This window comes from Amphiura filiformis, chromosome 20, assembly GCF_039555335.1.
Source record: "Amphiura filiformis chromosome 20, Afil_fr2py, whole genome shotgun sequence".
NCBI classification, from domain to species: domain Eukaryota; kingdom Metazoa; phylum Echinodermata; class Ophiuroidea; order Amphilepidida; family Amphiuridae; genus Amphiura; species Amphiura filiformis.
The window spans coordinates 31,256,536-31,277,686 of record NC_092647.1 but is presented as its reverse complement, the minus strand read 5'-3'; the positions used below and the strand labels follow the sequence as shown (position 1 = coordinate 31,277,686).

The 21,151-nt window shown below is 35.4% G+C and overlaps 1 protein-coding gene across 4 annotated transcripts in view; it reads left to right on the top strand.

Annotated features, from left to right (window-relative positions):
- The window catches only part of LOC140142508 (tetratricopeptide repeat protein 21B-like), a 57,025-nt gene that overhangs the window by 33,029 nt on the left and 2,845 nt on the right, over positions 1–21,151 (top strand). For all 4 annotated transcript variants that reach the window (XM_072164495.1, XM_072164498.1, XM_072164496.1 and 1 more), the window contains 16 exons: positions 3,895–4,110; positions 4,929–5,228; positions 5,939–6,093; positions 7,367–7,450; positions 7,794–7,977; positions 8,936–9,074; positions 9,841–9,967; positions 10,473–10,538; positions 11,386–11,599; positions 13,166–13,247; positions 14,382–14,532; positions 15,298–15,459; positions 16,847–16,910; positions 17,799–17,924; positions 18,642–18,755; positions 20,142–20,252. In XM_072164495.1, coding sequence (XP_072020596.1) covers positions 3,895–4,110; positions 4,929–5,228; positions 5,939–6,093; positions 7,367–7,450; positions 7,794–7,977; positions 8,936–9,074; positions 9,841–9,967; positions 10,473–10,538; positions 11,386–11,599; positions 13,166–13,247; positions 14,382–14,532; positions 15,298–15,459; positions 16,847–16,910; positions 17,799–17,924; positions 18,642–18,755; positions 20,142–20,252 — 2,295 coding nt within the window. The remainder of the gene's footprint in view (positions 1–3,894; positions 4,111–4,928; positions 5,229–5,938; positions 6,094–7,366; positions 7,451–7,793; positions 7,978–8,935; positions 9,075–9,840; positions 9,968–10,472; positions 10,539–11,385; positions 11,600–13,165; positions 13,248–14,381; positions 14,533–15,297; positions 15,460–16,846; positions 16,911–17,798; positions 17,925–18,641; positions 18,756–20,141; positions 20,253–21,151) is intronic.

Genomic DNA, 21,151 nt, shown 5'->3' with positions numbered 1-21,151 from the left:
CATTCATTTGAAAGCTAATTTATTCTGCTTGAACATGATACCAAAAGATAAGTAATACAACATTGCTAATTAATTTTACGGACCAATAAGTTAACGAAGTGCAAAGTGGGAGGATCACGGACACGGATCTTCGGACACGGTACAATGTAATCTCTATGGGAAAAATGAATTTTTATAGGTACCAACTATGATCCACTTGAAATTTTTAGTAATTTAATATTGTGTGGTTAATATATGTATTTGAATGGACTTATTAGTAGTTCTGCTGTATTATTTTATGAATTTTACTTTAATTATACAGATTAATGACACTTAACGAGCTGCTAATTAAGAGTAAAACGATGATGCGACAAAAGCTCTGACATTTAGAAATTGTGTTGGGAGTTTGAACCACTGTGATAGAAGTCAAATATCCACCCTCATTAATGCTGTATTTTAGAAGCAAGTAATTAATAAAGAATTAAATAAATTGTTGGCCTGTAATGTTCTAGAAATTATTAGATTAATGACACTTAACGAGTTGTTAATTAGCAAAGGCTAAAATAATTTTGCCATCAAAAACGAGTCTGATCATTAGAAATTGTATTCATGAACTATGAAAAACCATATTGTCCTACAGGTCAAACATTATACTCCCTCTCATTTATGCTGTTATTGTTAAGCAATTAATAATATTAAAAATAAAATGCAACATTGTTTTAAAATGTAACTGATAATTTAATTATCATAATCTAAGTCAAGAACAGAGTTGACACAGTGTCAAGAACTAAAAGTAATGGCCCATAACAGTTCCAAACACTCAGAAGCTCCGCTCTGTAGCATTTGTTAACTGTGATGGAAAACTGAATGTCAGAGAGCTGTCATGTTATTGTATGGCATGTTTATAAACTGATTTTCATGCTTGTAAGGTTTGCAGTTCTAATCAGACACCAGCAAAGATCAAAAGTCTTCTACATCTAAAGCACCAACAAAAAAGTGTCATTGAAACTGAAGAAATGGCAAACATTATTGCCAAGGATCAGTAATTGCCATTAAACCATCAAGTGATTCATATGATTACCACTTGTTTAAAAGTTGCATCAGAAGGCATTATTACAGTCAATGAAGTAGCTTTTGTTCATTCTGACTACAATCATACATTAAAAATGTCGATTGCAGATCAAGCCAGGAAGCAGCAACTCCACGGCTTTGGAATTTCACTCATAATTATCAAGTGACTACAAGAGAAGGGTGTTTGAAAGTAGATGAAAGACCAGCCATTGTACCAAAGCAAAATAGTGTACAATATTATGTTGGTATTGTATTGACCTTTCACAGAGCAAGAAAAAAACAAATTAGTGTGTTCTTCAAAATGCAGACCATGAAGACATTTTGTGTTCATTATCGTGACTGCGCTTTGATTCAGGATAGTAGAATAAACAAGATGGGTAAAAACTGAGGATTAAAGCATGTCAGACAGGCTCATAGTTATATAACATGTATTTTTGATGTTTAGAGAGCATGTGTGTATAACCAGAAAGCACTCTGGACATGATTTTCCTACACAAATAACAATGTGACGATATTTACAGCAAATTTTATGAAGGTAATTTTCATCCTCATGTATCACGATTACCTTTATAGGGATACCTGTAAAACTATACATATTTAGAATGCTCTTGCCTTGAATAATCCAATTCTGGCATAGATTTTACTCTAGGATGTATCTCATCAGTGGACCAAATTTTTGAGTCATACACTTTTTATGGAAAAATCACCGATATTTGTACTTGTAACTTCTTAACCCTTACCCCTATCAAGAAAATAATGTCATTTTGAATTCCTTGGAGCAAAAGCTTCAAAAATATGTATACTTTTAATAGGGTGAGATGTTTAGTTCTTGCGAAGCAAATGTTTGAATCAAAAAGGCGTAAATTTCTTGAATTTTGTCGGTGCCACGCAAAAGGTTCCCAACTTAAGACACGCGGCCATAGGTTATCTTGGAAGTTGACATCCTAAAAACAATGGTAAACAAGAACAATTTATAGGCAAATTTTCTACTTTCTTGCTAGCTGGCTAGCAGTAATTAAATAAACTAAATGTTAAAATGTAGTTTTACATTACAGGCCTACTGTATACATCATGATGTACCGGTAGTCATATAGGCCTAGTGTCACAGTCACTTCAGCCTAGCATATTCAGAATGCTATTAACTCAAATTATGTAATCACTAAATGTTCCTTTCTGTTCACATATTTATGAGCTTGGGTTGTACAATGTATTAGGAAGTTATTTGTCTTGAATTAGTGACTTTAAAATACCAGAATAGGTTTTGACCATTTTTGACCAGTTTTTAGTGGTCAAAACTGCCCGGTTTAAACCAGGTTTAAACCGGTTTTAACCGGGCGGTTAAAACCGGGGCGGTTTTAACCTAACAACCCTGACTCATATTAAGTGAGAAAATTGTCATTACGCCATTAGTGTCTTACGCCATTTGGGGACATTTTTAATATCTTACGCCAATAAGGGGTGAAATTTGCAACCTCTGAATACGCCATTTAGGGTCGAATTTTCAGATGATGTGACAAGCATGGGTACTATACTTTAGTATGCGAGTGAACTTTGTTTATAAGGTTTGTTGGTCCAAGCTGAAAATTCAACAACTCTTCTTATTTCTTTGTACAGGATATTATTAAAAAGGTGATGAACCCATACTTACAAATAACCATGTGTCTGGACGAAGTAAGACAGAAATGCGCTCACAAATTACTTGTTATCTGCATAATAATCGTCACGTTTGGAATTTTTTTATTCAGTTTTGTTAGAATGAAGACAGTGGCTAAACATTGCTGTTTTGGAATTGTACCAGTATTTGTATTGCCAATTTTAACATGGATCATTATTAATAGTTCTTTTGTTATTTATTGACAATTGGTCATGACGCAAACACCATTAATTATGTTATTATTAACAATATTTTTTGTTGTCGTTGTTGAAAGGGATTCAGTCATGTTTCACTATTGTTCATCACCATTTAAAAACTCGCATCCAGCACTTCTGCATGGTTTACTTCATTCAACAACCTGAAGTAAGCCCCGAAGACGCATCGTTGTTAAATGGTGATAAACAATGGTGTAACATGATTGAATCCCTAAATTGATCAATTGTATTCATTTTCAATAGATTCCTTTCATGTAGAGTCACATACCCTTAACTATAGAAAAATTGTTAAATTTGTGTACATCGTGGAACATTTGTGAGCGTCCATATATGCGAGGTTATCTGCGTACAACAGCTTACTATGCACAGCCACGCAAAGAGTATGTTCCATGATGTACACAAATTAAATATTTTTTCTATAGTTGACCAGGGTCTTAACTAGAAATTGAGGTTTGCCAGGCATTGGAATAGAAATGCTTGTCACAATCAGACTTCTACAGCCCAATGGGGGTTCAAAGAGTTCAAATATGTGTTGATATGACCTTGTTTTGCAAATCTGGTCCACTTGAAAGGTCTATAGGCTTTCTCAACACCTACATTTATAATGTAGTATCTGTCAAAGGCATTAATTTTGCCCGTACCAGGAGCAAATACTGCCTGTCTAAAATGACTGACAGAAGGGTGGCTAGCTAAGACACTGTATAGTTGACTCTAACCTTTTGCTTTGCTTTTGTTGGATTCTTCATTCTTCAATTTCAATATTGATTTTGATTATTGATTTTTCACTATATAACAGTTCAGTGTTTTCTTTTCTGGATAAAATGTTCATTTCTGATATTGACTAGAAAGCGTGCAAATACATGATACCTTCCGCTGTAATTTTGTTTGAAATGACTTTGCAAGTATTTTTAATTTATGACAATTATTATTTAAGCAAGATAGTACCAAGTGTTATTTATAACAATTTCTTTGCAGCCATCAGAAGCAGGACAGCCAGTCAGTCCACTACTGTCTCGTTGTGCAGCTGTATTAGAACCAGCCACCAAAGCTGTACCAGGCCTATTGGAAGGATTATTCCTACTAGCAAAGGTCAAATTCTTATCAGGTCAAGCTGAACCAGCACAGAGCATACTACAGAAATGTTTGGATCAGAACCCACAGTATGCTGATGCACATTTGCTGATGGCCCAGGTATGAAATGTTGAATAATTTTGATGGAGGTGAATAGTTTATTGAAAAAATGCAGTGTGTGTGTGTTTTGACATTTAAAGTTATTTAATTGTTTAGAAAGACATGAGCTGAAATGGTCGGTCCTATCAAATATTGATCTATTTGACACAACATGATCGTTTCACATACAGAGCTATAAGTTGAATACCATTTTAACCCTCAACAGGGTATTTTAATGAAGAAGACACTTGAAAGTTTGTTAGTTTGGTAAAATTTACATGGCAATCGTTCAAGTAACATTATTTAAAATGGTATAGCTCTGTATGTGAAATGGTTTTGTTTAACTTGGTATTTCACTTCTTGCTCTGTATGTGATGAGACCAATGAAATGGTCACAGATGAACTTGCACCTGTGGTGCATGAACTATGAACATATGTGTACATCCATATCAAAAGGATGCACTTGTCGGCTGCTACATGGGTCTACATTTTACATAATAGCTAGGAATAAATACCAGACTCATCTGAAGTGACAGTCATTGTCACTTCAAATCATCCCCAAGTCACATGTTTAAGGAATGTTTTCTGGGATAAAAAGCTGCCATATAACATTTGAAACACAATTGCGCAAAGTGCTGTGTGTTGGCAGCAACATTGGCAAAAATGTTTTGAGCTAAGGAAAGTATGGCACGGTTGCCCTCATTACTGGCTACAAAACAAAGGCATGGGTCATAGAAAACTGTGATTATGAAAAAGTAAAAATATAATAATGCACAGAATGTACACTAGCTTTACTTGTTAAAAATATCATTTTCTTCCCTTTCATACCATTTTTACAGATACATTTACATCTTGGTAACTTTTCCCAATCCTCTCAATCTCTGGAGATGGGTCTCAGCTACAACTTTGAGGTAAGAGAGATGCCTTTGTACCATCTCATCAAGGCTAGGACACAGAAGAAGATGGGTCAGAATGCTGAATGTGTCAGGACACTACAGGCTGCTATGGCACTGCCTGGAGTCAAGAAGAGGAGTTCATCGGCAATGAAGAGAAGCAAGGGGCATCCGCAGTTGTCTACAAATGACAGGGTTTCGGTGTTTTTAGAACTTGCTGAAGCTTACAGAGTAACAGATGCTCAGGTATGTACCTTTTGTAGATGTTACTTTGAAGATTGATTATGACTACTGAATGAGGGACAGTGTGTAATGTTTTTCTTTGGTGACTCATGATGGTGTCAATATTTTTTTAATTGGGAATCTGTTGGCATTGTTAATGAGTAGATATTTTGCAGATGAGGGCTCAATCATTCAACTTTCTAGTCCGAAGGCTCCCTAGTCCAAAGGCTCCTTAGTCCAAAGGTTTGCTAGTCTGTACACGTAATTTACCATTCGCTAGTCCGAAGGTTCGCTAGTCCGAATATAGTATAAGGCTCGCTAACCCTAACCCTAACCCTTATTCTATATTCGGACTAGAGAACCTTCGGATTAGCGAACTTAATTTGGTTTTCGGACTAGCGACCCTTGGACGAGAACTTTTGTACTAGTGACCCTTCGGACTAGAGAGAAGTCACGATTCAATTGCTTTCAAAAACACTATCATGAATTACAGGCCTAGTTGTGAATCAAGTTAATTTTAAAAGATTTGTGTAATTACACTGAATATCTGTGAGCTGTCATAAGCAAAATGATTCATTTTTATTGCAAATAGAATTCTCAACTTTTTAGAATTTTTTAATTTAAAAATGCTTGTAAAAATATTGGTTTTATGATATGGTTAGAAATATTTACATCAGCATAATTTAGTCGCTTGTTTTTTAAATGTAACATGAATTCTGATGTTTTATTTGTAGCATGAAGCAGCCAAGATCATGCAAGATGCAATCAATGCATTCAGCGGCACACCAGAAGAAGTGCGCATCACCGTTGCTAACGCTGACCTAGCCATTAATAGAGGAGATGTGGAACATGCATTAGCTATGTTACGGAATGTCCCAGAAAACCAAAGGTAATAGAACATATAAAAATATAAAAAGGGGTTTGGTGAATAAAATAAAATTATTGCTCAAACCAGAAATTTGCACACCTGAGAGCTATTCCTTGTTCACTTGCTTGATGGACTGGTGAATGATGCTTGTTATACTGGTCAGACATTATCTGGTTTATTTAAATCAATAAAGGGGTTGGGAAATCCTTTGTTTTCTATTGTTTTTTGAAAGGTTCAATAGACCACATCAAAACAAGCTTTGTCAGCATTCAGCCCATTTATCTGCTTCATATATACTTGCTCCAATGATCTGGATTTTGATAACTTTTAGGGTGTTTTGCTTTTGCAAATTACTGATAACCTTTTAAGGCCAGAGTAATGGGAAAGAACTTGGACCTTTTCGAGCATCATCATTTCTTAATTTTATGTCCAAAGTATATTTTTATGTCCAAAGTATATAAAACTGTACATTTTTGGAAAGGAAATGAGTCAAGGAATCCCAATTTTGTCACTCTATTAAGCTCAAAACTACACATAATGGTGTATATTTTGAAGAGAAAACCTTCCGTAGACATTCATGTGCTATAAACGATAGAGCAAAACTTGGTTTACCTTTTGCTTGCATATCTTTCGAGTTATCTTGTCACAAAAACTGTGTAATGTTATCAAAAGTGAACTCTGGAGAAATTGATGTTTTTGTAAAAAAATGTCAAAATTATGCATAAAACGTCCTTATAATTTAAAACGGTAAATATGCAACTATATGCGCCAATGAATCCATAATGTCTGCTTTTAGTGCGCCAAAATTTAAAAAATTAAAAATCTGAGCGGCATTGTGACTGCAAATTGTTTTTTTGTTTACACACATTTGGTGGTGTTAACAATATACTGAATGCGCTTTGACTGCGTTGGACATACGCGCAGGGTTGCGCCGCGTCACACGAAGCAAATTGCGATCAATCATAATATTTCACATTCACACATTCCTGACTCGTTATTTCCCGCCAATTTGCTAAGCTGTCTTGAGCCATGTGACTTTTTAGAGTTGAAAAAAGTGAAATAAATCAAGCAAAAATAGAAGGGAATATTAACAAGTTGTATTTTATCAGTTTCAAGGGAAAGAATACATCTTAGTGTTGATAAATATCAAGAAATCTCAAATTTAGGTGTGGATGAATTTGCCTCCCCTTATTCTGACCTTAAGTGAAAAATAAATATCTTGATTGGTAAGTTTTCAACTTGTAATGTGATTATGGTTTTTAATGTTTTATATTTTATTTTGCTTTTACTTTAGCTACTATGTTCAAGCAAGACAGAAAATGGCAGAGATCTACTTGAATCATCGCAAAGACAAACGACTCTATGCCGGATGTTACAGGTAAATGGTACAACTATGTATCTCATCTTGTGAAATATTAGTGTTGGATAAACTTGTTTGTTTGAAAATGAATATGGCTGGGTTCAGTTCCCTGTAAGGCCACGCATACATACAAGAGCTTATAAAGCGCTATTACAAAAAGATCAAAGCGCTAAGTGAAAAACTGCAAAAACAAGAGAATGAGTAAAATGGAAAATGTATACTCTTATATGCTTATCATCATTACTTTTAAAGATACAATATATACAAAACAATGTCTAAAATTCCCTGTGTAAGAGTGACCCTGTGTGCCTCTAAATTATTCAGAATTAACATCCAATTGTTTGTACAATTTGCATGACAGAGAACTGGCGGAGAAACACCCTAGCCCACACACCTCACTGCTACTCGGTGATGCATACATGAACATACAAGAACCAGAAAAAGCTATTGAGGTTTACGAACAGGCTATGAAACGCAACCCAAGGGACAGCGCCCTCGCTAGTAAGATAGGACAGGCATTGGTGAAGACGCATCAATATGGCAAGGTATGTATGTAGAAAGTATTAATGTGGAATATTGTTTTTAAAAAGGTATATGAGATGATTCCTGCTTTCTGTCCAAAGTGTATATTTATTGATTAAAGCAAATGTTTCAGAACAATTTGTCATCTATCCATGGGACTGTTTGAATAAAGGCTATTGATTGAATATGATTTTGTTGTGGTGCAAATTACAAAAATCAATGCACATGCCCTTTATTTTTTTCACCGGATAAATGCGCAACCCCAAAGGTGAAATACATTAAAAGCAAGTGCATTGATTTTGTCATTTGCATAACAACAAACTCGTATATGATCATTTAACTTCATCAACATCATTCTTATAAACATTTGTTACCATCGTATTAAAAAAACTACCACAAACCAAAGTAATAGAAAAAAAACTATTGTTGACCCACAAATGAAATTGATCAGCCAGGGCTTCGTAGATGTGCATGTGTCACACAGTAATACACACATTCGTGTCCGTAAATTGATAAAAATCATTGCACAAAAGGCATTTATCGAAAGCACAAGACGCACATTTCAAAGGTTCACCGCTATTGATTCATTTATTAATATTTATTAATACCATTTTTGAATCCTTGTCATAAGAGTAAGGGAATTGGTTAAAAAATGGCTGTAAAAAACCCAACAATTTTGAATAAGCAGTGAATGAGTAAGTGACTTGACTAAACTTTGGTTCACCTCAAGTTCGGTAAAGATGCAGGTGCGTATGTTGCTGGTCGCAGTTGGAATCGTGTGTAAAGTTAATCGCTCACAGTATACACACACATATATGTACAAGGGTGGTTTGTTGGTACGCTTGTGTTGCAACCACAAAAAGCATTGACGTCACTACGAAACTCTAGGTGATCCAAAGTAGAAGATTCTTCAGTCCTGAAGATTCTTCAGCACTGAAATCAGTAGAAAATCAAATTTTGTGCAACATTAATTTCTTTCAGGCAATTAACTACTATGAAGCAGCACTGAAAACTGGAGGCCAGAACTTCTTGAGACATGACTTGGCTGAATTGCTACTGAAACTGAGACATTATGAGAAAGCTGAGAAGGTTCTTAGGATGGCATTAGAACATGAATCAGGTAAGTTGAGGGGCATATCAGGGAGTGGGCAAAGAGATTATTTCTCCCCTCTCAAAACATATTCAGGTGAACTCATGGCTGAAAGAACAAAATTTCTGTCAATCAAGCCTTCAGCCCTGGGGATTCCCAGGCTGGTTACATGCCTGGTTGAGGTACCGTATTCATTCCAATAAGCACCCTGGCGCTTTACAAAGTCATTTTGGGTGCGCGCTTATTTCTTCCCTGGTTTACCTATTTTTTTTGCAAGGGCCGTTTATTAGAGACAAATTTACCTACATTATAATATGGGTCCCGAGATGTTCTAGTAGCTTTTCTGATGCAGTAAATGTATTGCAAGTTTACACAGGACTTCAAATCCTCAAGCTATTTCACTGTATCAACATCTATCAGTCACTTCAACATTAATGGTACCCTTTATCAAATTGAAAGTACTGTGGGTGGGTGCTTATTGGGGTATGGGCGCTTCTTGGAATAATAATAATAATATGACTCTTGTATAGCGCTTTACACTGAAGTCCCTTAGCGCTTGAACAAATACAAAAAAATTTTATTTAGGATAAGATCGGTTGACATTTCCTTGGATATTTAGTGTACAATGCAATCTTTGCAGTATTAATTTGTTTCTTGATTCTAGTTGTTTTCTTGTTGTGAAAATCAATACAATTCAAAGGAATTTGAACGGTACTTATTAGATTTCTCAAAATCAGATGACAAGTAACCATCATAATCTTGATCACATCACATTATTGTTTGACCATTTATCCAGCCAATGACCTACTGACCATGATAGATGACACCAAGCTATTGGTCATGTTGGCCAAAGTGCATCACCATGCCAACAAGATGGAGGATGCCATGTTGGCTCTCACTAAAGCCAGGGATCTTCAAGCAAGGTGAGACGCCCCACTGAGGTAGAACCAAAACAAAAAGAGTACTGACTCTGCCATGTTTGAGTGTCACTCATGGAGGGCAAATAGTGTACCTATAGATTATTTCACTATGAGCCTGGCAAACTTCAGTTCAAATTGTGTGGTTTTTTGTGTTCTGTGTGTAACAAAGCGCTGTATACTCAAACCTTTATGAGACTCAAGCTTAAAGATGCCAATTATTGTTCCATTTTGGGCTTCAGCTGATAAATGCAATGCGTACACATTTGCCGTCCATTGAGTGACCAATAAAATGGTAGATTTACCATAGCATTACACACAGGGCAATTTTGAGTTGGTACTCTTTGGGTGTAAACTCTTTGGAGACACTACATCTTCCACTTTAATTCTGTCTTCACTTTCAGTAATTATGTTTAAATCTTTTGTTTTGTTATGGTGATCGAGGTATGCATAAGAAATTACATAAACCTTTAAATTGAATGTTCTAAAGTTGTAAATTTGTATATTTCAGAGTATTGAAGAGAGTCCAGGTTGAGCAACCAGACGCTGTTCCAGAACAGAAGGCACTAGCAACCAGGTATGGTTAAGACAAATACAGATCCTTTTAAAATATTTATGTCTTCTCTTTTTTCACCAGATATATGGACCTTACAAGAAAAAAGTTGAATTGCATGACCTGTTTATTTTACTAGGCAATCTGTGAAATTTAATTTAGATTATCACTTGCTTTTCCTCTCATCACGTTAAGTGTGTGTGGCCCTAAATGGGCTATTCCATTTAAAATTTACACTAACCCTGTGGAAGATTTGGGAAATGTCTTCAACAGGGGGATTTTGACTTTCAAATGGAATTAACACATTAGGCAACTCTATTTGAAACTTACCCTCCCACTTTGGAGCTGCCTAATAATGTGTTCATTCCATTTGAAATTCATACTCCCCCTATGAATTTGTATAGTATGAATTTTAAATGGAATAGCCTATAATACCTCATCCCTAAACAAGTGCCACATTTAAACAGGAATTAAAAAAGGTTATATGCAACTATTTGACACAAAATTTATGGACACCACAAAAGCTATGTTGCAAGAATTAAGTTTCTCATTCTGAAATAAATTACTTCTCTTCATCAGATGTTTCTTGATAGGCAAGAACATATGTTATTGCCCTATAGAGCCCTGTGTGTTAGTGAATGCAGCAGTTACTTATATTCATGACAAAAATTTTGTTTTGAAACATCCAAAATGAAATATATTGAGGTCCTAATATTTATTAGAAGTAAGGAAAAAACATGGTAGTAATATCTCAGTTTTTTTAGCAAAAGCATTGGGGGAGATACTGGGATGATGCTGTCTATGAGAACATTTTTATTCATTACAAAACTTACATAAAATCACAATACTTCACACATTATTTTCCCCACAGTATATGTTCCCAAATGGCCGAACACTGCAGCACACAAAGGGACCCAGAGAAGGCAATCAAGTTCTACAAGGAGGCGTTGGTGTACACAGAGAATGATGGTAAAGCCATGCTGGAATTAGCCAGGCTGTATCTTCATCAGAATGAAGTTGACGCATGTCAACACCAGTTAGTGCAGTTATTACAAACTGACAAAGAGAATGATAACGCTACTGTGGTACGTATTGTTGTGATGGATAAAAGGTGTACTTGCGTCTTCATCTTTAGATGCACAGATGTAACATTGACCCATTTGCAGCAGCAAATGCCTAAAGGGATTGGATATCAACGTTTGCACTGTATTTTTTCAGGGACATATGCGAGCTCATCAGACACATCAAATTGCATTCTGAATATAAGGAATGTTGTTCTGATTTTGTTTCGCAAATTATTAAAAAGTGATATTTGTGACATTTTTGGGAAAAAATGTATATCTTCAATATTAAACGTCAAAATTTTCACATGATGGACGGCATTTCCTCCAAGCTACATAATACTTTAGATACATCATTAGATTTATAAAGTTTAATTTGAGGGCTGTTAAATATCAAAAATATCAATATGAAAAGTATCAATTTTTAATAATTTGCCATAAAATTTGTATTATATTGCAAATTTCAAAAAATCTAAATTATTTGATATCATAAGGAAATCCTCCTATTCAGAATGCAATTTGGTGTGTCTGGTGTGCACTCAGGTCCCACAAAAAGTAGTGTGCAAATGTTGCTATCCGATTCCTTAATTCGATGATGATTAATTAACCTACATAGTTATGCCTTCCAATTCGATGATGATAGTTAATCATCTTTAGTTAATTAAGCAAGCATTCACATTACACTTCATGATGATAGAATGAAGATATGGTTCGATGCATCAATGTATAAGTGCATTATCAGCGGTTGCGTAGGGATGAAGTAATGCAATTGGAAGCACACAGTCATTAGGCTACTCATTATTTGGTAATGAGCTTACTCAAAATATCATCACACCACAGACTTGCTTTATAATGATTGCTTTAACCACAGGGAGATGTTAATAGAGTACATGTATTAGAGTGAATATAGTCATATGACATCATTCTCTCAATCTGCTAATAACTCATGCTACAAAGCCAGATATTGCAAGTGCATCAAAATACACTGAAAAGTTGTATGATTGATTGTGGTTGATTTTAGGTTTTGAATGATGAGTTGGGACAAGCAGAAGTGTTAGAATCAAAATAAAGCAAGTTGCAATTTTGTTCTTAAGGCCAAAAAAAAAATCAGAAAAAAGGTGTTTTTTTTTCTGTTTACTGTACAAAAGAATACCAACCATATTTTTGGAAATTCCTGAAAAAGTTTTTTTTTTTCTTTTCAAATTTTTGCATTCTAGAAGATGTTAAAAAAATAATTTTAGAGCTTGTGTTCAACATTTTAGTTGTTTTGTATTGTTAGTTGATTCATTTTTCATATTTTGAGTCTTAAATTTTACAAACAGTAGAGTGTGCTGGTAATTTAAAAAAAAGAAAAAAAAAGAAATCCCGACCGACCGACCCAATTGTTAAATTTCATTTGAGGGCAAGCAAACATTTTTTTTCTTGGCCTAAGCATAAAATTAAGATTAGATACAGATGGTGGGATGCAACAAATAACATAAATTATCTTATGGTAAAGTAATTACTTTTCATCAGAAGACAGACAAGAAGATATGAGGAATACAAGAATTTCAAGTAAAAGTATCATAAGTATCAAATGTAATTTTCCAGATGATGGCTGATTTGATGTTCAGGAAGGGAGAGTATGACCAAGCTACATTCCATTTTCAACAACTCCTGGAGAGATCACCAGGTAAGAAATTGTAACCAAAACAATTGATTAGTACTCAAGCTCTATGATTCCGAGGACATCATCCCATCGCCAGTGGCATATAGTGGGGCCAGTCCCCCTCCCCCCCACTCATCAAAGCTGTCGGTACATCTGAGGCCGTCAGTACACACAACAGGCCTTGGTGAAAAAAAGTGAGATCAACAATAGACAATTTTGTGTGTACTGCATATACAGGGTAAATAAACAAAGTACATGCTGCTCAAATACTTCAAAATCTTGGATCTGACCTGCCCCTATTGGATATTGATATATAAACTTAGATGCACATTGAAAAAATTTTGGAAACTCTTGCCCTGAGACACCCTCCCCCACTTTTTATATTCTCGAGCACACTGGGCAAAAACAATTGTGTCAACATTTCACAACTTCCGTCCGCAAAATTTCTGTCTGTACATTTTCAAGAAAGTTCCCCCTCGGTTCCGAAAAGCTGGCTACGCCACTACCCATCGCAACTTCTATGTCAATTTGCTTTTGCAGTGTAATTGCGTAAATACATGAAGTCTTAGAGGATTTGGCCCAGTTAAGTCTAGAAATTAACACCTCTATGTGATGTTATCAAGCAAAATGAGTCAGATGTCAGGAATATTAATTTTGAGATGTAGGCAACAATAGTATTCAACTTCCTTTGTATTTTATTGTTTGTGGGCAATACTAAAATGACCATATCTCTGGAACCAAAAGTCTAATTATGATGGGGATTTCAGCAAAATAAAGCTCTGAGAATGGCTCAAGTACGGAAATTGAAAACTGAATTATGATTTTGATCGACATTAGACTCATTTAGCTTGATCGCATCACATATTCTTCATTTATGCAATGACTAAACTATAATTACTAAACATTGATCAGCTCGTAATCGGCCTTTACCACTATTCCGAAAAGTTAAAGAGTGAAAGAGTTGACCTGTATGATTAAATGAAGTATGGGTCTTCAATTAATAATTCATAATACTTCTGGTAATATGTCACAAGACAATTCTCGAAATAAAATATATTGATATTAATAAATTGATAAGGCCCGCCGATTACGAGCTGATCAAAGTATAAACCAATCTATGCTAATATGATTGTTTTTCTTTCTGCTTGTTTCTATAAGATCATTATGAGGCATTAGCCAGACTGGTAGACCTACTGAGGCGTGCAGGTAAACTAGAAGAAGTAGCTCACTATGTGGAAGAAGCTGATAAGGCCTCATCAAGAGCATCCTTAGAGCCAGGATTCAATTACTGTAAGGGGTTAAATCAATGGTAAGCAGACACAAAGCCAGAAATTTGATTTATTTAGCTTATTGTTTCCATATTAAGTAGCCACAAGCTAGACCAGGGGGAGCTTGCACTAATATAATTCATAAAGAAAGAAAAGCTCATGCAAACTGGCAATACAATAAAGGAGAGAAAAAATCAGAACCGTTCGGATTTGAACCAGCGCGCACTCATGATTACATGTCATTGAGTTCACCACCACATGCCACAACAGCTCATGGCAGATGTGCCAGCAAATTAAACATGTAATGATTTTATTCTCTCGAAAATGTCTCACGACCAAGTAAATTAATTATAAATAAAGAGGGTGGCCTACCTTCTGAGTAACTCATCCATTTAGGATTTATATGATAGGGTTATGATGAGTTTACTCTTGCGATGGGTTACATAACTTCACGCCATGCACCCATTAAATGCGCTGTCACCAGCTATGAGTGATTGGTTGTGGTGCTTTTAAATTTGCTTATGCCAAGCAATATCTTTGGGAGCTAATTTCCAAAGACTTCAGATCAGCTCCTGAAAATCTCTATTGCCTTTTTTGTAGTGCAAAGTCATATTTTGTCATGTTTGCTACTTGCGCTCCGAAAATTCCATAAGGCACTCCACACTTTGTGTACTGTTTATAGTAAGCTGTTATTCATCTGTATGCGGAAACTTCAATGATTTGTATACACCATAAGTTTTGTAAGCGAATAGTTTTAGGCTTTATTATTTTGTGTTCACTAGCACCTCACTTTTTGTTTCTTCTAGGTACGTTGGCCATCCAAATGAAGCATTAAAGCATTTCAACATGGCTCGTAAAGACACAGATTGGGGCGACAAAGCTGTGAGGAATATGATTGAAATCTGTATCAACCCTGACAATGAAACACTGGGAGGTGAAACATTCGAAAATATGGACACAGATACTGTGTAAGTATAACTTAAAACAGCATAAAAAATCTCATACATTCATTCATATTTTATTTTCATCAATCATCAACATCAATATACAAGTGATACAAATAGCTCTACAAAGTAATAAAGTTAAATGTAAACAAGAGTCATTGGTATAAATAAATATCAATACATTTAGGTAGTAACAATTAAATCAATATAATTAAATTAGAATAGCATTACTATGTATGATTGACCAAAATACACTTTAAATGCATAATGATATTACGAAGCGTGCTTGTAGTAGTTTATCACGGAAATACAACACTGCAATGGCAATTGATTTTGAAGTACTTCTACGATGATAAGCGCCTAACAACGGATAAGCTGGCTCTCTACAAACACGCTCAGTGAATAATACATACTATCAAAATATAACATAGTAATACATGATAATAAATATAAAATTGTTAATGTTTTAATATAATATTAAAAGAACATAATAATGTAATGATAATATAGTAATATTATATTTATATGTTTGTTGATACAATGGATGCATAATGCATAGTAATGCATGATAAGAATCATAAGTATGATACATTAGATTTTACAAAATACATAAACATGATAAATGACCATTGATACAATGGATAATAATAATGTTAATGAGTCAATCTCTGCATACTTTACAGTGAGAGGGGCTATACATGATGACAGAGATTATATTTTAGAATTAGGTTGTTGAGCAAAATGAAAATGGGAGGGGAAAAAGATGATTGACGAGGACTCTGCTAAGCGGGCGTGGGGTGCAGAGACCTGTTGACAGACAAACACATACATTATCCGATAAGAAGAAGAAGAGAGCGAGAGAGAGAGAGAGAGAAAGAGAAGGAAAGAGGGAGAGGAATGAAAGAGATAGAGGAGAATAGTGAGGGTCATAGCTACTACTTAAATCAAGAGCAAGATGGAATAAGTGTCGATGGCTTCTGGTGATTCTGACGAAACAGTAATAGGGCCTAATGTGAAGAAGCTCAGTGGGTACTATTGTAAGAAGGCAGACAATGGATGACAATTAAAGCACACAAGGAACCAGAATAAAGGCAAAATTAACAATCCAGTACAAGTACTCACCCATATGAAATGTCTGCGGATTTCCATGTTTTACCAACTGCTGTATTATACATCTGGACATAAAAAGTGGTACTCTTTTTATGAAACTTCATGAACATCAGCTCACTTATTGCTGTTTGTATAATTAGGCGAGGATATATTTAATAGGCACATCAAATTAAGCTTATCCTTAGAAGCTGTTTTAGTGCTGCTTGATTTGAAACCAAAGCTGTTTTGTATTATCTAAATATAATTTATCTTTTCTATATGTTGCATAATTATGATTGAGATAATTTTGTTTCTTTTCTAGGAGTGCTGCTGAGAAAGCTGATTCAGAACAAGTGGCAGTGAGAACTGCTGAGAAACTAGTCAAAGTAAGAATTGATTTTTTTTCTCTGTATTTTATTTCATCCTTCTAAGACTCTGAATGCTGTAATTAACCAAATTAGAGTTCATTTTACAGGCATATAATAAAACCTTAGAAAAGCCAGATCACCTACCTGTGGGTCGTACGAGAGTGAAGTTTGTACTCAGTTATTGGATATGTCAATTTATTCATAAACTTATTTTTGATAGTTCTTTTGTATATCGAGGCTCAGTGCAACATTGCTCAGTGCTTGAGGCTCAGTGCAACTTTGCCTCATCTCCATCTTGACCATTTGGAGAAAATTATATTTAAAGAATTCTGGGGTCCATTTCACTAAACATTACAAAGCTTCGTAAGTCTCAAAATCATTTGTATCTTACGACGAGTCGCAAGTTTCATTTCACAAAACATACTTACGAATGGTACCCTTTGTAAGTAATAGAGATTTACTACAAGAACCCTTCATAAAAGATTATGAATGTTTTGATTCATATTTTTGTCTAACCCTTCATAAAGTTACGTCTAGTGTTGGGTATTCGTAACTTTACGAACGGTTTCCTGAGTTACAAAGGGTTAAAAGTTAGTGAAATGGACCCCTGGCCTCATATGCCTTTGTATATAACTTACAAGGCTATATTTCTCTTTATTGGAGTTTCAAATGGACATGATTCTTTGTTGTTAAGCCCATTATTTTTTTAATATTTTGGTATCAAAATCTCATTTTTACCACAAATGGAGATATGCAGTGTTGTCCTGGGCCATCATATATACCACTGAAACAGTGCATTTTAATGAATGTTAATTAAGTAGTTATTAGGTGTTCTATTCAGGTGGGGTTTTATTTGGCAGAGAACCAGGTCTTTACATTATTCTTTTAATATTACTAATTGTGTAGGAATTGAAACCCAAGCCTGGATCAGACCAGCATGCAATATTATCTAACTATGTATTGATGGCTACCAAGAGTAAAAACAACATAGAGAAAGCTCTGGCTTCATTTATGGAAATGGCTACAAGTGAGGTAGGTGTTTACTTTTAACACAAGTCTTCTATCTTTTGGGCTTCACAGTTGTTTTGATCAATTATGTTTTTCATAGTTACAATCCAGAGATGATATCTGGCACTACTCACAATGCATTTCTTCTTTGTACATGTACTGATTTTATATTCAGTGCTATATTGGTCGATAGTGAAAAAAAGTACCTGAATTAACAGAGCTCATTTCTTGTCATATCAACCATGTGCACTGAATAACAAATCAGTACAGGGAAGAAATGCATTGTTGAAAGTGTAAGATATCTGATATAGTTACAACCCAAGTATAGAAAAAGTGAAGTTCTTGGATGGTTAGTGATGGATCAAAATAAAATTTTTAATTTAGTAATTTGGAGAACATGAGTGTTTTACTGCCACAAAAAGGCCCCAACCCCACCACACCACACCCCCATTTTATGAGCGAGCCTACCGCTCAATTAGGCTTGGGCGGTCAGTAAGATGTTGCTGTGTTGGGTTTTTGTTGTTGTTGTTTTTCTTGATGTGCAAATTACCATAAAAAATCTTTAAAATCACCCAAATTTGTAAAAAATGCATTTTTCAGTCATAATCACTTAACTTTACCCAAAAGATGGCTGATTTTACATGTATCATCAAAAAAAATAAATACATGTGTTAAAAGGGGTAGCAAAATGCTTGATATACATAAACTGATTATGAATGTTAATTGATCCTTCTTTTACAGCGAGAAAATGTTCCAGCATTACTGGGTGTGGCCACAGCTTACATGATGCTAAAGCAGACACCAAGAGCCAGGAATCAGCTGAAGCGTATCGCCAAAATGAATTGGAACCCTGTGGTAAGCGTTATATGTTTGTACAATGAAAAATTAAACTACGATTAATTCTTCTGGACTTCATGCAATTAGGCATTATCAGTTGTCCCCCACGGTCATCATTGTGCGCGTAACCCTTTGTGGGTGGCAGACCATTTGGAAAAGGGTCGCAAGCAAAACCCTTACAGAAGAAAATCATGAAGCTAACATTATAACCATCAACAAAAATTTCACAACCCTGACGGCATTGTGAAACTAAATTGAACATTTTCTTGCGCTATTAACAAGTAAATAGTGCACCTTTGAACATGTTGAAGTATCTTATTTTAGAAGTGAACATTGCAAATTGTGTGCGATTCATTTGCATTTGTGAAGTTAAGCAAACTGGACGACTCAAACTTTGGTCTCACCCGTCCTCCACTTAGAGAATAAGCGATAGAATTTTTATTTTGCCTATCCTCTACCAGTGATAGAGCGACAGGCAGGTCCAATATTTTGAGTAGTGGATGCCGGCGCAGCGGTATCCACTACGATAAAAATATTGGACCTGCCTGTCGCCTCATCATAGGTAGAGGATAGAAAATAAAAATTCCTATCGCTTATTCTCATTCTTAGTCAGTTAAATATTATTTTAATAACTGTAAACAATTTTTCTAAAGCAAAAAAAAAGTTACCATCATAAAAACTCCCCTCATTATAAAATGAACGAAACTTGTTTACAACTTTCACGTATTCTGTTGCGCGTACTGCTAGCGCGTCGCGTATTCCGCACTAGTCTACGCATACAGCGCGATACATACGCGCACCTCTACAAGCGTGTAAAGTATTATCAAGACGCATGATGATGTGGGGTCGTCTACGGCCTGATAAACGGCACCCGAAATCTTGCGAGTGTCCAATCAAAAATGTGTCTACGAACTAGACCACTCCCACTGACTAAGAATCATGGATGTCTATGGGTATATATACTGCTGCAATAGTTTGTGGGTTGGAACATGGATGTACTAAATAATTAAATCTTATTTAGTACGTCCATGGTTGGAACAATTAATTCAAGCAAAAATTGGGTCGCTTGTAAAAAGTTTGGGACTAGGTACTAAGGCTAGTTAAAGGCCCATTCAGCGATTTGCGCATTCGGAAAATCGTAAATATCATCCAAATTTATTTTTTTGGGCTCCTTTTTTAGTAGCATAGATGTGCTAGTGGTTAAGCCAAAAGGTGTGTATTAAAAACAAAATATAGGACATTGGACATGAAACTGTAATATCTCTACTTTTTTGTTGATCTCTGCAACAATAAATTAAATTTTTACTGTCCAAGTTGCCCTTGGATCCTATAATGAATAAGGTATAATGATGCTAGTCCTTATGTTGATGGTTTTATAAATGATACATTGATTTGTCATTTTAGGATGGTGAGGAGTTTGAGAAAAGTTGGTTGCTTCTTGCTGATGTGTATGTTAACTCTGGTAAATACGACATGGCTACAGAGCTGCTGAGAAAATGTATACAACATAACCAGGTAATAATGACATGGGTTTTCATTTTTAGTAACTTAAGTTTTTTATAGTTATTTTTGTAAGTAGAGACAATCAACAAGTACTGTGCTAACATTACAGTTACATAATGTAAACACACATTCTTCCTAGCTTATGCTCAATATATGCAACTAACTTAGCAATATACCGTAAACGTTCGCCTAATGGCGCTAAGGGCTCCCTTGACATAACTGGAATTCTTATAGAAACTAAAAGTGCACTCCCATAAAAATCCCACCAGCAAATAAGGACACATACCCTTAATTCTTGTTAGGAATTTTAGAGGCGGGAGTTCTCTATTTGTACATGAAATTACCCCAAGGCAAAGGAGCCCAGGTGCGCCATTAGGCGAACATTTACGGTATTATGCTGATGGCTAGTAATACTTGTTAAATGGGTTTGGTTTAGCTTGCAATTATTCAAGTTGATAAGTTTTAGTATAATATAGTTTGTATCAGTAAATAATGTCTAGAACAGCCATTCTCAACTAAGTTAAGTGGAGCAAACTTACCAATTTTAGTAACCCTAGCAGCACCACTATCCATGTGAGCAGAGCGACTACACATTTTTGCAAAGATCATTCGCACTGCCTGATTTGGCTCAGTTTATGGTGTAAACATGAAGTCAGGTTCTGATTGGCTGATTGAATCATGTCATCATCACATCAGCACCTCATTCACTGATCAATCTGGGTAGCATCGTGTGATGCAGACATGACCTAGTTCTTTTTATGCGATCCGTCACGATGCGAAAGGTTGCAAAATAGTGTAATCATGCCAACAATTTGGGTCCCGGGTCCCATGTTAGGATCCCGGTGGGGTCCAGGGGCGCGTTCACAGATTTGAGGGCAATTAACTTGTTGATATCCCCCATTTATTCAGCT